Source organism: Danio rerio, chromosome 24, assembly GCF_052040795.2.
Source record: "Danio rerio strain M-AB ecotype USA chromosome 24, GRCz13ab, whole genome shotgun sequence".
In the NCBI taxonomy this organism is placed as follows: domain Eukaryota; kingdom Metazoa; phylum Chordata; class Actinopteri; order Cypriniformes; family Danionidae; genus Danio; species Danio rerio.
Window position 1 is genome coordinate 40,011,380 of NC_141044.1, and position 13,632 is coordinate 40,025,011.

A 13,632-nucleotide genomic window follows, 5' to 3' on the forward strand; every position below is an offset into this window, starting at 1 on the left:
CATGCGGTACAGGTGAATTGGGTATGCGCTAAATTGTCCGTAGTGTATGAGTGTGAATGAGTGTGTATAGATGTTTCCCAGAGATGGGTTGCAGCTGGAAGGGCATCCGCTGCGTAAAACATATGCTGGATAAGATGGTGTTTCAATCCGCTGTGGCGACCCCTTATTAATAAAGGAACTAAGCCGAAAAGAAATTGAATGAATGACTCCGGTTTCCCCCACAGTTCAAACCCATGCGCTATAGGTGAATTTGATAAGCTATATTGGCCGTGGTGTATGAGTGTATGGATGTTTCCCAGTTATGGGTTGCAGCTGGAAGGGTATCCGCTGCGTAAAAGATAAGCTGAAAAGAATATGAATGAATGAATAATTTTTCATTTCTAATAATAATAATTATTATTATTATATACATATATATATATATATATATATATATATATATATATATATATATATATATACATACATACACACACACACACACACATATATATATATATATATATATATATATATATATATATATATATATATATTTGTATAAATAAATTAGTCTTTTTTTATTACTATTAGTAAAAATACTTATTTTTGTTTATTATAATATAATTAATGCATGCATTTATGTATATGTGTATATATATATATATATATATATATATATATATATATATATATATATATATATATATATATGTGTGTGTGTGTGTGTGTGTGTGTGTGTGTGTGTGTGTGTGTGTGTGTTTTTTTTATTAGTATTAGTAAAAATGTGCTTATTTTTGTTTATTATAATTTTTAATATTTTGAATATTTATTGTATGTAACTATTTTTTCACTAAGAATTTTTGAAAAGTATTTAAAATTGATTAAGTTACATTTGTTCACAGTATTTAATAGTTTTTTTTATTGCATATTCTTTACTTATTAATTTGTTATAATATATTATACTTTTTTTGTGTTGAGCATAAGACTTTTGAAAACATTTATTTATTTTACCAACCCCACAATGTCACCTTATTTTATAGTTTATTTATTTACGTATTTTCCTTGTTCATTTTTTATTCGTATATTATACTTACACTTATTTTATTAATCATGAATAAATAATTGTGTAATACATGTATTCTTTTTTTAACTTCTTTTCTTTCTTTTTCTTTTGTTCAGCAAAACATTTAGATGTGTCACCAAACCCACAATGTTGATTGTACACCTAAAAAATATAAACTTTTGCTGCTTGTTCAAACTACGTATTTAAAATGAGCAGAAACAACACAATTCTTGAAATCTTTTGCAACAAGAAATTGTTTTATGTTCAATCCACTTAAATTTGTTAAGTTAACTTCAATTTGTTTTGGGACAACCTGAATGAATAGTGGAATCCTGCATTTTTTACAGTGTACAAGTAGTATCACTAACTTAAAAGTTAAATGTCAACACCATATTTTCCTTTTAATTTTTTAGAACAAAACAACTCTATATCAATGCAAAACACGAACACTAAAAATATATCAAATATATATTTTATGATAAAGTACTGTAATATTCATTCTGACATTACAGAATCTGCATGAGGACTGAATCTCGCAGGACATCAGCGTTAAAATGACTGTATTTTAACACAAATAGCGGACACCAGGCCTCCTCATACACTGTGAAACCACAAAAAAACTGATTAGTCTCCGTTAGTGATGGAACTCTAGTTAATTAGTTAAGAAGATTCATCTCTAGATGAAAGATAACCTCGTTCCTCCATTTGTGAGTTGATGTTACTGTTAATATTGTGCTGTTCTTGTAGTATGCAAACTGATTTTTTTCTTGTGTATTCATGTAGCTGTGCCCTATATACAACACTGTCAGGCCACTGAAACACATCCAACATGTTTATATTAAAAAAGCAAGACCCCTCTATGAGGATAATTTAGGCTACGGTGTTGTTGTAGAGACTCATACACTGCTAGCTAGATTTAACTAGCTTCACTTGTTGATGCTACGCTACTATAGGCCCACATCGTAAACTTGATCTGTATAAATCTGTATCTACACGAGTGAATGTCCATTAAACTCATCTCTGCCTTTCTCTTTATGTATGCTGCTTGTTTTTTTTCAAGAGTCGATTGTGTGTTTTGTTGATATTTATGTATTTGAGAGTTTGTTTACGTGTGTTTGCGTATTATCCTCAGCCAAATACACTCAAAAAATGATGTTTGTGGACCACTTATTTAAGATGAACCATTCTTGAGGGTTTTTGGGACAACTTACATATTTTGTGTTCGATCCAATTTGTAGAGTTAATTAGTTAACTTAATTCCTTCATGTTGTCTTCATTGTGTGGAGCGCAGCATGTTTATGTGTAAAAAAAACAACAGGTTATGGTTCATTTATTGCTTTTTACGACTAATAAAAATATGTACATAAATATAGTGGTTGAGGCATAATTTTATTGACCTGAAATGTTAATTTTGTGTTTAAAAAAATTAGATTTTTAGTCAAAAAAATTGCTTAATTATGCAATTATCATTGTCGTTTTATTAATGGTTTTAATTAGTGTTTGTTTTTAGTTTTTTTATTAGTGCTTTATTTTAGTTTTAATATGTTTTTTGTTTTTTATGTCTCAAAAATGTTTTTTAAATTTAATTTAAAAAAAATATTAAAAATAAGAAAATAAATACTGTTTTTTCATAATTTGTCATTCACGATTTCCCCTTTTTTATTCCTTTGAATTGCATTATGGGACAATGAACTTTTCTCCCACAACTTTTAGTGTTGAAATGTTTTAAAAAGTGACTTTTATTCACATTTTAATAGTTTAAAGTGAAATATTGTCTGAATTGGTTTTGTAAATTACGGTACAAAAACCTAGTAATAAACTACCAGTGATTTTTCACCAGTGACTTATTTCTCTCTATATTTTTTCTCATACATTACATTTGTAACCCACCAGTCCTGCTGCACACCCAACCCAGTCTGAGCTGGGATCGTACCAGCGATTCTTTGTATGGGAGTCAGTTGCTCTAACAAGGAGGCTAAAGACCATGGTTTTTAGCGTCTGTCGTTCAAACACCTATTGAGGTCAGAGGAGTGAGGTTTACTTTCATAGCACTTCGCTAGCTGGCCTCCATTACACTCACTTGCTTAAACCTTACTCCTATCCCAGACGAGCCCCTACGTGTAACCCACTGGTCCTACTGCAACCAATTCAGTCTGAGCTGGGGTCGAACTGGGGATTCATTGTATCGGTGTCGTTTGCTCTAACAAGGAGGCTAAAGACCATTGTCTCTAGCGTTCAATAGTATCTGGATGCAGCCTTTATGATGCAAGCTGAGATTGCATCACTCAGCGATGCAATGTCAGACGCAATGCACTCAATGGAGTGAGTGACATCACTGTGACGGGTAGGGTTGGGGGTGGGGTTAGGTAAGCGCATTAAAAAGCATTGGATGCAGCTCAGATTGCACTGCACCGAGTCTGCAGCCAGACGCCTCTCCTAGCGTCTGTCACTAGAGCACCTTTTGAGGTCAGAGTGAGGTTAACCTGCAGAGCACTTTGCTAGCTGGCCTCCGTTACACTCACCCCCTAAGCCTCACTCCCATCCCGGACGAGCCCCCATGTGTAACCCATAAGTCCTACTGCACTCAACCCATTTTGAGCTGGGATCAAAATGGCGATCCTTTGAATGGGCGTTGGTTGCTCTAACAAGGAGGCTAAAGACCATAACCTCCAGTGTCTGTTGCCAGAGCACATTTTGAGGTTAGAGCACTGAGGTTTACCTGCATAGCACTTCGCTAGCTGGCCTCCATTACACTCACTTGCTTAAACCTTACTCCTATCCCAGATGAGCCCCTACGTGTAACCCACTGGTCCTACTGCACCCAACTCAGTCTGAGCTGGGGTCGAACTTGGGATTCATTGTATTGGTGTCGTTTGCTCTAACAAGAAGGCTAAAGACCATGACCTCCAGTGTCTGTTGCCAGAGCACATTTTGAGGTTAGAGCACTGAGGTTTACCTGCATAGCACTTCACTAGCTGGCCTCCATTACACTCACCCCAATAAACCACATTCCTATCCCAGACGAGCCCCCACATGTAACCCATTGGTCTTAGGGCCTACTCACACTATGCCATCCGTACCGTGCCCAGGCCCGTTTCCCGGATCGTTTGAGAAGTGTGAGTGTGCTGAATCTGGCTCAAGCACGGTTCACTTGGCCGGCCCTGGCCCGGTTGGAAGAGGTGGGCCTGAGCGCGGTTCACTTGGGCTTTGGCACGGTACGCTTGTGTGTGAGTGCAAAACGAGCCAAAGCCCGAAACTGAAAGCGAGACGTGACTTTTAAGGGACTGTTTCATATGGATTTATTAATCATTCTTACTGTTCAGTGAACGCAAACTGCCGTCATTTATTAAAGACGAGAACTCCTCACTGCACGACAGCTGCGCGGCTTCAGCAGACCTCCTCATTCCTGCAGCACGAGAGCTTTATGATTGTTTATGAGCGCCAAAAGTGGCGGATCTGTTCGGCGAAATATCTGACTGCGTGTCACCGCATCCCTAAGGACTGTTTGGCGAAATATTTCACGGCATATCAAACGACTGACACGATATAACTAGAGAAATCTCCACTGTGCTGCTGAGTGAGAGAGCGCTTTTCACTGAACAGCCCAGCAGCGATGACGCAAGCGTGCCGAAGCCCGTTTATGGTGTGAGCGCTGGCCGTTGTGGGAGACGGGAGGGGGGACAAGCGTGCTTTGGCCCGGTTCGAGGCAACTGTACCTAGTGTGAGTACGGCCTTACTGCACCCAACCCGGTCTGAGCTGGGATCGAACCGACAGATCATTTTATGGGAGTCGGTTGATCTAACAAAGACGCTAAAGACCATGGCCTCTAGCGTCTGTCACCTTTTGAGGTTAGAGGAGTGAGGTTTTTATCTGCATAGCACTTCGCTAGCTAGCCTCTGTTACACTCACCTCCCTAAACCTCACTCCCATCCCGCACTGACCTCCGTTACATATTATTTCAAACTACTAAAATGCCAATAAAAGTCAAACTATGGAGTTGAAGTTTCAACATCAAAAGTCGACAAAGCGGAAATCAACATCCCATAATGCAATTCACAACCATAATTAAACAGAAAATACAGAAACTATTAAATAATGCGTATTTAACCAGTGTATTTACTTGTCAACTAGCTAAATTAACTATGTTTTTTAATCAGATATGTGTATTTTGTTTCAAGCAAAATGAAATGAGGTACCAAAATTGTGTTAGATTTAGTTAAGTAGAATTTTACCATTTCTTTTATAACACTAGAATGAATTATATCTGTTAACTGAATTCTTACAGTACATGCTTAACTTTTTACCAGCCATCCACAGGTAAACCTTCCCCAGCTTTCTACTGTTTTAATCAATAAGTTTCCTTTATGAGTGATAATGTAGTGGTCTTATTATATTTTACAGTGACCTAGAATGTATCTGGGGTGGACTATTCCATTCCTGCTAGATCTAGAAAGCCATTTGGCCACATTTAGTGTCAGCTCTCACTGTTAATCTTCAGGTTAAAACACTGTGTTATCATTTAATTGCAATTAGCGCCTGTGCATTTTCTCCGGGATTGGACTTTTTCACCCTTGAGAAGATACATTGCACAGCCGGTGTTCAGTGCATGCGACTTCATCTTGAGATCTGTGTCTCTCTTTGTGTGTATATGTGTGTTTAGAAGAGTTTTAACCCTGTTTGTCTTCATTTTTTCCCCATTTTTTGTATTCCGTAGCTTTGTATTTGTGTGATTATGTGTATTTTCTGTTAAAGCATTTCTATATCTTAACGGAATAGTTCACACCCAATGAAATGAAGATTTGCAGAATATTTTACTAACTCGCTGGCTCTCAGAGATGTAAACGAGTTTGTTTTTCATCAGAACAGATTCGGAAAGATTTTAGCATTACATTGGCGATGAATTCGGAAAGGAACATCAGTGCAGTTTATCATGGTGTAGTTTCACAGATCACATCCAAATGAGGTCTAAAGATTTTAATACTCAGATTTTGCCGCAGTTGATGACACAAACTTACCAAAGTAAAGACAATTCTAAAAGCCACACCTTTCCCCATTTCAATTTTATCCGTGATGACCCCCCCCCCCCCCCCCCCCCACTCTTCACTTTTAGCCACAACACCCCATGACCCAATTACAGTTGAGTTTAGGGGCAGGGCTTGGGTGCCACGCCTACTTTTTTAAATCTTATGTTTTCATTCGTACATTTCGTACATTTACACACTAAGCCCCAACCCACCCCCAACAGTGTACCTTCTGAAAAGGTATGACCCCAATTACTGATTTTAACCCTTTATTTCTGATATTGAAAACTAGGATTCGTAGAGGGCACCAGGTTTATTTTTGCCTGCCTATTAGGGAGAATTGTCATAAAGCCAAAATATTTTCAATATAGTTCATTTTGGCAACCATCCAAACTTTTGTTTTACAATCTAGATAGCCTGTATTTGACCATTTGACTTTATTTTCATTGAATAAATTAAATAAAATATTTGAATGCCGTCATTTTTAACCATCTTTTTTTTTTTTTTTTTTTTTACCATGAACTATTTGCGTCTTTGTAATTAGGCCTATATATTTTTGTGGTAACACTGTCACCTCCTGTTTATAGTTCTAATATAGCAATAGGTCCCAAGAAGCCATGGTATACATTGGAAACGCCAAGGGGCTTTAACTGTTATAAAATCATTGTAAACCACATGATCATGGAGCTTATTGCTTTTCTATAAGGTTTATTCCATAGCAGTGTTTCACAAAATACAAAAAAAGCTAATTCCTTCATTCATTCATTTCTTTTCAGCTTAGTCCCTTTATTAATCTGGGGTCGCCACAGCGGAATGAACCGCCAACTTATTCAGCATATGTTTTACCCATGACTGGGAAACACACACTAATTCCCACACTCATACACTACGGTCAAATTTAGCATATCCAATTCACCTGCACCACATGTCTTTGGACTCGTGGGGGAAGCCGGAGCACCCGAAGGAAACCCACGCGAACACGGGGAGAACATGCAAACTATGCTATGCATGCAAAGAGTTTATTTAGCTCAGAACTGATAGCATAATAGTAACTAAGCAACACACAGATGTATGTTTCAGACTGAGAAATAAAACTACAAAGTTTGTCACTGGGGCGATACTTTTTCAAAGGGTACACTTTTGCACCATACAGGAAGATGGTAGTACCTTTGCGATACACATTTGTACCTTTAAGGTCTATTTTTGTACCTTTAAGGTTTACTTTTGTTCTCTTAAGTTACCATAAGATGGAACGTTGAGAGAAGTCAGCTGAGGTGGCTCTGGCATCTGTTTCGGATGCCTCCTAGACGCCTACCTAGGTAGGTGTTCCAGGCATGTCCCACTGGGAGGAGGCCTTGGGGAAGACCCTGGACACGCTGGAAGGACTATGTCCCTTGGTTGGCCTAGGAATGCCTCAGGATCCCCTGGAGGTGCTGGAGGAAGTGTCTGGGGATTGGGAAGTCTGGGGTTTTCTTCTTAGACTGCTGTCCCCGCGACCTAGCCCCGGAAAAGCGAATAAAAATGAATGAATGAATAAAAGTTAATGAGGTACATATTTGTACTCTTAAAGTATTAATATGTACCTTTGAGTACCTGTTAGGAATAAAAATGTACCTTTTGAAAAGGTACTGCCCAGTGATAGATTTTGTACCTTTATTTCTGAGAGTGCTGTAGATTATTTTACAACAGCTTAAGAATCGAGCACTCAGAAACAAGGACCAGAAATCTAGCATGAACTACTGGTCTCCGAATCTGTTCTGATGAAGAAAACAAACTCATTTAGATCTTAGATGAACAGAGGGTGAGTAAATATTCAGCAAATGTTCATTGATGGGTGACTTATTCCTTTAAGTTTTCTCAGATGTGTATTTACAAAGCTTTGCTTTCTGATGAGTTTATTTTTCTAACAAAATCATTTTATCTCTGTTTTTGTCCGCAGTGTTAAGTTTCTAGCATTTGGCAATTCTTTTAAGGAGACGCGGTTAGTCGCTGAATCCTGACAGTTTTGCCGATGGGGTCGTACCATCCACACAGGACATGAGAGGAATGTCGGACTGGCAAGAGGGTGAGACTGGAAAAAAATAAAGCTAAATATTATATATGTATATGTAAGGAAGGAAACTGGAATTTTCCAAGGCCGGATCTTCACATGGTAACCAAAGCAACCTCACCGAAATTCCGGATCACTCCTCTTTCTACAGACTGACTGACTTTACAGCAACAAAACCGAACATTGCACTGACACCTGAAAGAGGAAAAAGACTCTTGAAGGAACGAACGGAAAAACAAAAAAAACATTCCAATGATTTAAGATCAAAAGACCAGGCGTTTTGACTGCGGTGCTCACCTGGGCCCTGAGTTTCTGTATATTAGCCTATATGTAAGAATGAAGGACCAAGTTAGAATAATTATGTAGCATTTCTGCTAAGACCTTGTAGCATTTCTTGGCTGGGAGAAACTCTCCAGAGACTTTTTACAGACTGATATTTCATTGACCGTTTGCACAGAATGACTAAAAATGGCTTAGTCATGCACAATTTCTTTCTTCTTTTCTTCCCCCACTCAGCATATTAGCAGCAAAAATGTGTTGTTCGTGCATTGCCGTGTGGTAGTTCCCACTCTCCGTCCCAGAAAAAAACAAAACAAAAGTCTGAGTCTTAGAGTAGCTTTTCTTTGTGAATGAATCTAGAGCACTGAAAAGTGAAACGCAGCACTCTGCTTTGGTACGTTGCTATTCCCAAAACAGTCTTCCAGTTTTTTCCCCCAATGTCCAGGGGAGGCAACATCGAAAACACAGTCCTGACAGACCAAAGCCCAACTGTGACCAAATAACGTAAGCTAAAATGGCACAAAATCACTTACGAAACAATGTTCCCTGCCAGATCTGAACTTTTTTGTCCCTTTAAATACTAACGGATTGGCTGTTCTGCCAGGGGTGCTGTCTTTATAATTCCCTTAAACAGAGGACTTCCCAAAGTGGAATTCCCCAATCTAGAGGTTTATTTTCTGATTTATTTAGTAAAGCTGATGCTGCCATAGATTATATACGTGCACATGCCAGTGCTTGGACCAATAAAAAGCGTTTTTGCTTTGTGGATAGAGGGTATAAAGGTTAGGGATGTGCGCTCCTGTAATCTCCCTTTCCGAGAGAAAAAAAATCGTCTATGTTAAGACGTGTCTAAAACTGCCTTCAGAGTTTCCCTCCATCTCTGTCTTCTTTCTCTCCTATTGGCTCGACAGCTTCGTTCCGTCTTAACTAATCAGAGGGAACGCGAGAAGTCAACAAGAATATATGACTACGTTTACATGGACATCAGTAATCGAACTACTTGCCTTAATCTGAATAAGATAATAATATGGTTAAGTTGTTTACATGAGTTGCTTTTCGAATGTTCCTTTCATAATCCTGTTTTACGTTATAGCGCATAATTCATATAACGTCATTGCGTCACTGCGCTATCCACTTTTCCTCTGGAGTTTCACGTAATTTTGGGTGTTTCATTTTTTTAATTTGTTGACTTTAACTGCAGTTTGGCACTAATAGCATTGTGTCACCACTCTATCCACATTTCCTCCAGAGTTTCATGTAATTTCAGGTTTCATTCTTTATTTTTCGACTTTAACTGCAGTTTGGCACTTTCATTCGGGAACATTTCATGCATGCCCCCCGTGACAAACTGAGATATTTAATGCGAGTACATCTGGAAGAGTGTAGTTTTAATGGAATTCGATACCGCACACCGTATGGGGAAAAAACCTCTGCAATTCACGATGCACTTAGATTATGAAGTCTGAATAAGGTGATCAAAAATCGCTGTTTACATGGTAGACTCTCAATGAGAGTATTGTCTTAATCGTATTAAAATTGGATTATTGGTGTCAGTATTGGTGTTTAATTTTTAATATGTTTGTTTGTTTACATGTCTGTTCTGCACTTAAATAATGCAACTAAAATCGGATTACTCCACGTCAAAATTGGATTTGTTTAGTTCGATTATAAGTCGGATTAGGGTCATCAAAAATCACTGTTTGCATGGTAGACTCTTAATCAGAGCATTGTCTTAATCGCATTAAAATCAGATTATTGATGTCCATGTAAATGTACTTAAATGTTAATGATTACGTTTACATGGACATCAGTAATCAAATTATTTGCCTTAATCTGAATAAGACAATAATATGATTAAGTTGTTTACATGAGTTGCTTTTTGAGTGTTCCTTTCATGATCCCGTTTTACATGTTAAAGCACTTAATTCCACTAACGTCATTGTGTCACTGCGCTATCCGCATTTCCTCTAGAGTTTCACATAATTTCGGGTGTTTCATTTTTAATTTGTCGACTTTAACTGCAGTTTGGCACTTTCATTGTCATTCAGGAACATTTCATGCATGCCCCCGTGACAAACTGAGGTATTTAATGCGAGTACATCTGGAAGAGTGTTGTTTTAGTGGAATTTGATATCGCACACCATATAGGGGAAAAACCTCCACATTACTTTATGCGGGTGTTCTTGGTCTATCACTGACTTGGACTCTGTGTCAAACAGCTATGTGTGTACAGACTATCCTGTCGCAGAATGCGGCAAAAATCCTACACAACGGTAATAGTTTGATTAAGGTGTTTACATAAATCAATAATGCGACTAAAATCGATATACTCTACATGTCTTAATGTCTTACATGTCTTCGATTATGACTTTAGTTGGATGAAGGTCATCAAAAATCACCGTTTACATGGTAGACTCTTAATCAGAGTAATGTCTTAATCGTATTAAAACCGGATTATTGGTGTCCATGTAAACGTACCCAATGTCGGAAAAAAAACAGAACTAATTTATATTTTGATAGGTAGTCGAATTGACATCTGGATGGTTCTCGAGGAATCACAGATGTCTGAATGCGACTGTAAAAATGCGATGGCGACCACCCTATTTACACAAAAAAGAAATGAACGAAAATATTATCGCACTCTTTTTTTTTTGGTTTTGTTTTCGGAGGGAGGGTGCAAAAAAAAAAAACATGCTCCATTTAGAGATTGTTTCCTCAGACTGAACTGTGAGAAAATGGATGTCAAAATATACGCTAACGACAAAAAAAAAATACAAAAAAAAACTAACGAGAAAAAAAAAATACATGGAGAGATTAAAAAATGCATTTTTGTAACTTTGTTTACCAGCATGAGAAACTTTGCATGACTGTATTTTCTGCTCGCCCTTAGTTGAAGTGGGGAGGGCTAAAATAATAATAACAATTAAAAAAAGATGAAGATGTTAATAAAAATAAATAAAAAAAACATGATATGCAATGGATATTTAAGAAGAAAAATATATTTAAAAGAGCTATATTTTGTTTTGAAATAGAAAGAAAATGTGAATAAATTCTGACTTACACACAAGCACACACACACACACACACTGAACAGTTTTACTAGATTTAAAAGATTAAAAAAATACCACCAGAATCTGTTTGCTACATACTGCCCCGTGTTACATTCCCATCTTATTTTTTAGGTTCTGTATCTCTCTCTGTATGCTAAGCGATTCGTCCATCTTGTCTTTTATTGTAGACCTAATGCTAATGTTTGTCTACGTACAGCATTAGCTTCTTATGTAGCCATGAAAACAACTGTGCTGATGGCAGAATCTTCTGCGTTGGGGCTGATAGAGTTTCATTCTCAGTTCGATGTTCAAATGCTCTCATTGGCAATAATCTGAATGATAATCCAGAGATCTGTTGGATGGAGACTGTAGCAAAGCTAAGCGGAGTCTCGGCGTCTTCCTCACCAACAGATGCGGCGTTTTGAAGACTGTGTTTTTGTAGAGGCGTCGCGCCTCTAATCTCAGGTGAAAAACATGAATAATGTCAGTTTCACACCAGACCTCTGCCTGCTCGCTGTCATCTCGTCGGATCTGTTTTAATATCCCATTAAAAGTGGCCGTGTGACACTATTTAGTTGGGATACAGGGCTCGTGTCTTTATATTTAAATCCGATAGTGTTTCTCTTTTAGTGTTTTATCATCGCTAATGAATGTTATTGAAGTTTTAGGACAAAAAAATCTAAACTTTTAGCATTTAGCTTTAGGCTAACAGAATATATTCTTGTTAAATTTAATGATGCTAAAAGTTGTTTTGATTTTCCGAAGCCCAGACTAAAGCTAAACCTTTAGCATTTACTGTGGCTTAAATAGTTTAATGGAAGAGCTCATGATTTAGTTCGAATTTTCAGTTTTACCCAGGTGTCTCAGGTCACTAGCTTAATGCTAAACATTTAGCATTCAGCATTAGGCTATTAGTCAAGTTAAATAAGTGTATCTGTAATATTGAAAACTGAATGAGCAACATTACATGAGTAGCGGTGCAATATGGCTGTATATCGGCACTTGTGGGAAGCGTGCGTTGGTTCGAGGCTGCAGGGGCGTCAGCATCAACGCTTCGCGTTCACTTTAAATGGGTGACGTCAGGCGTTGTCAAACTGCATTGTGGATCTGTTGGCGGCACTTCAGTGGCGTTGCTCGCTGCAGAAGTTGGAATTTTCTCATCTCTAAGCGCCAACGAAAGCGTCAGCCAATCAGATCGCTGTATGCAAATACACCAGCTCAGACAGTAGCTGGTTATGGACTATTTTCATTGGCTGACGCTGCTATGACAATCGCGTCAGCCCTAATTTCAGACACACCTTCTGTCAAATGTTGACGCTCAGGCCCCGTGTGAATCGGGCGTTAGTGTCCCACCAGTGACTATATACAGCCATATTGTACTGCTACTCATGTGATATTGCATTTATACAGCAGTTCGATGGCATAATCGTGTATATAAAAAAGAAAATCAAACAGTGTGTCTCAAAAATACTTTTGTATGAGGAACTACTTCCTTCCGCCGTTCATTCACATCTGCAGCTGACGTCAGAACAGCAGAGATCATTGTTCATTCACCAACGTCACTTTAGAGCTAGTGTTTGAATGATTCTCCAGCGTAATGTCTAAAGTGATGACTCAACAGCTGATTTTGCTGACATTTTAAGATTATAAGGCTGAGCAGCATGAAATGCCATCAGTCTACAGAGATTTCCCAGTATTTTTCTGTTGCAATCGGGAGATCACAATAATTAACCCAGAAAAAGCTAAAGCAAAGCAAACACTAACAGATTACTATTATAATATCTATAAATCCAGCACTGCAACTTATTATACGGTCTCTGTCTCCATCTTGTGGCGGAACTTCAACCATCTTTGCTCTGCTCAGTATGACAGGCTGATGGCCGCGAATGTGCTGAATCTCAGAAATATTTAATATTTAAAATAGGCTCTATCCTTATAAATAATCTGCATAGTTGCAATCTAAACAACTACATTCTTGCTTGAAAAAGCTTCAAAAGTATATATGTTGTCCAACAGCTGCAATATTTGACAAACTGCAGTGAGTTGTTTAGTCCCTCTTTAGTCCTTGTGTGGGCGAACTAATTCACAAGAGTGAAGAAGCTTTATGAGTGCTGATGATGCTTTAATATCTCACGACTCTCAGCCAATCAGATTTAAGAACCAGACAGAACTGTTGTATAAATTAA

General features: G+C 37.8%; 2 protein-coding genes across 8 annotated transcripts in view; one reads left to right on the forward strand and one right to left on the reverse strand.

Moving 5' to 3' along the window:
* kcnc3b (potassium voltage-gated channel, Shaw-related subfamily, member 3b) overlaps window positions 1-10,404 on the forward strand; it is a 142,123-nt gene extending 131,719 nt beyond the window's left edge. For 5 of the 7 annotated variants that reach the window (XM_087308781.1, XM_087308782.1, XM_087308783.1 and 2 more), the window contains one exon: window positions 8,007-10,404. Coding sequence is in view for 2 of the 7 variants with exons in the window: in XM_087308782.1 (XP_087164908.1) it covers window positions 8,007-8,020 (14 nt within the window). In the remaining 5 variants the exon portion in view is untranslated. The remainder of the gene's footprint in view (window positions 1-8,006) is intronic. The other 2 variants (XR_015524521.1, XR_015524522.1) reach the window with 1 other exon arrangement.
* The window catches only part of cog7 (component of oligomeric golgi complex 7), a 62,042-nt gene that overhangs the window by 12,916 nt on the left and 35,494 nt on the right, over window positions 1-13,632 (reverse strand). The gene's annotated exons all lie outside the window — the stretch shown is intronic.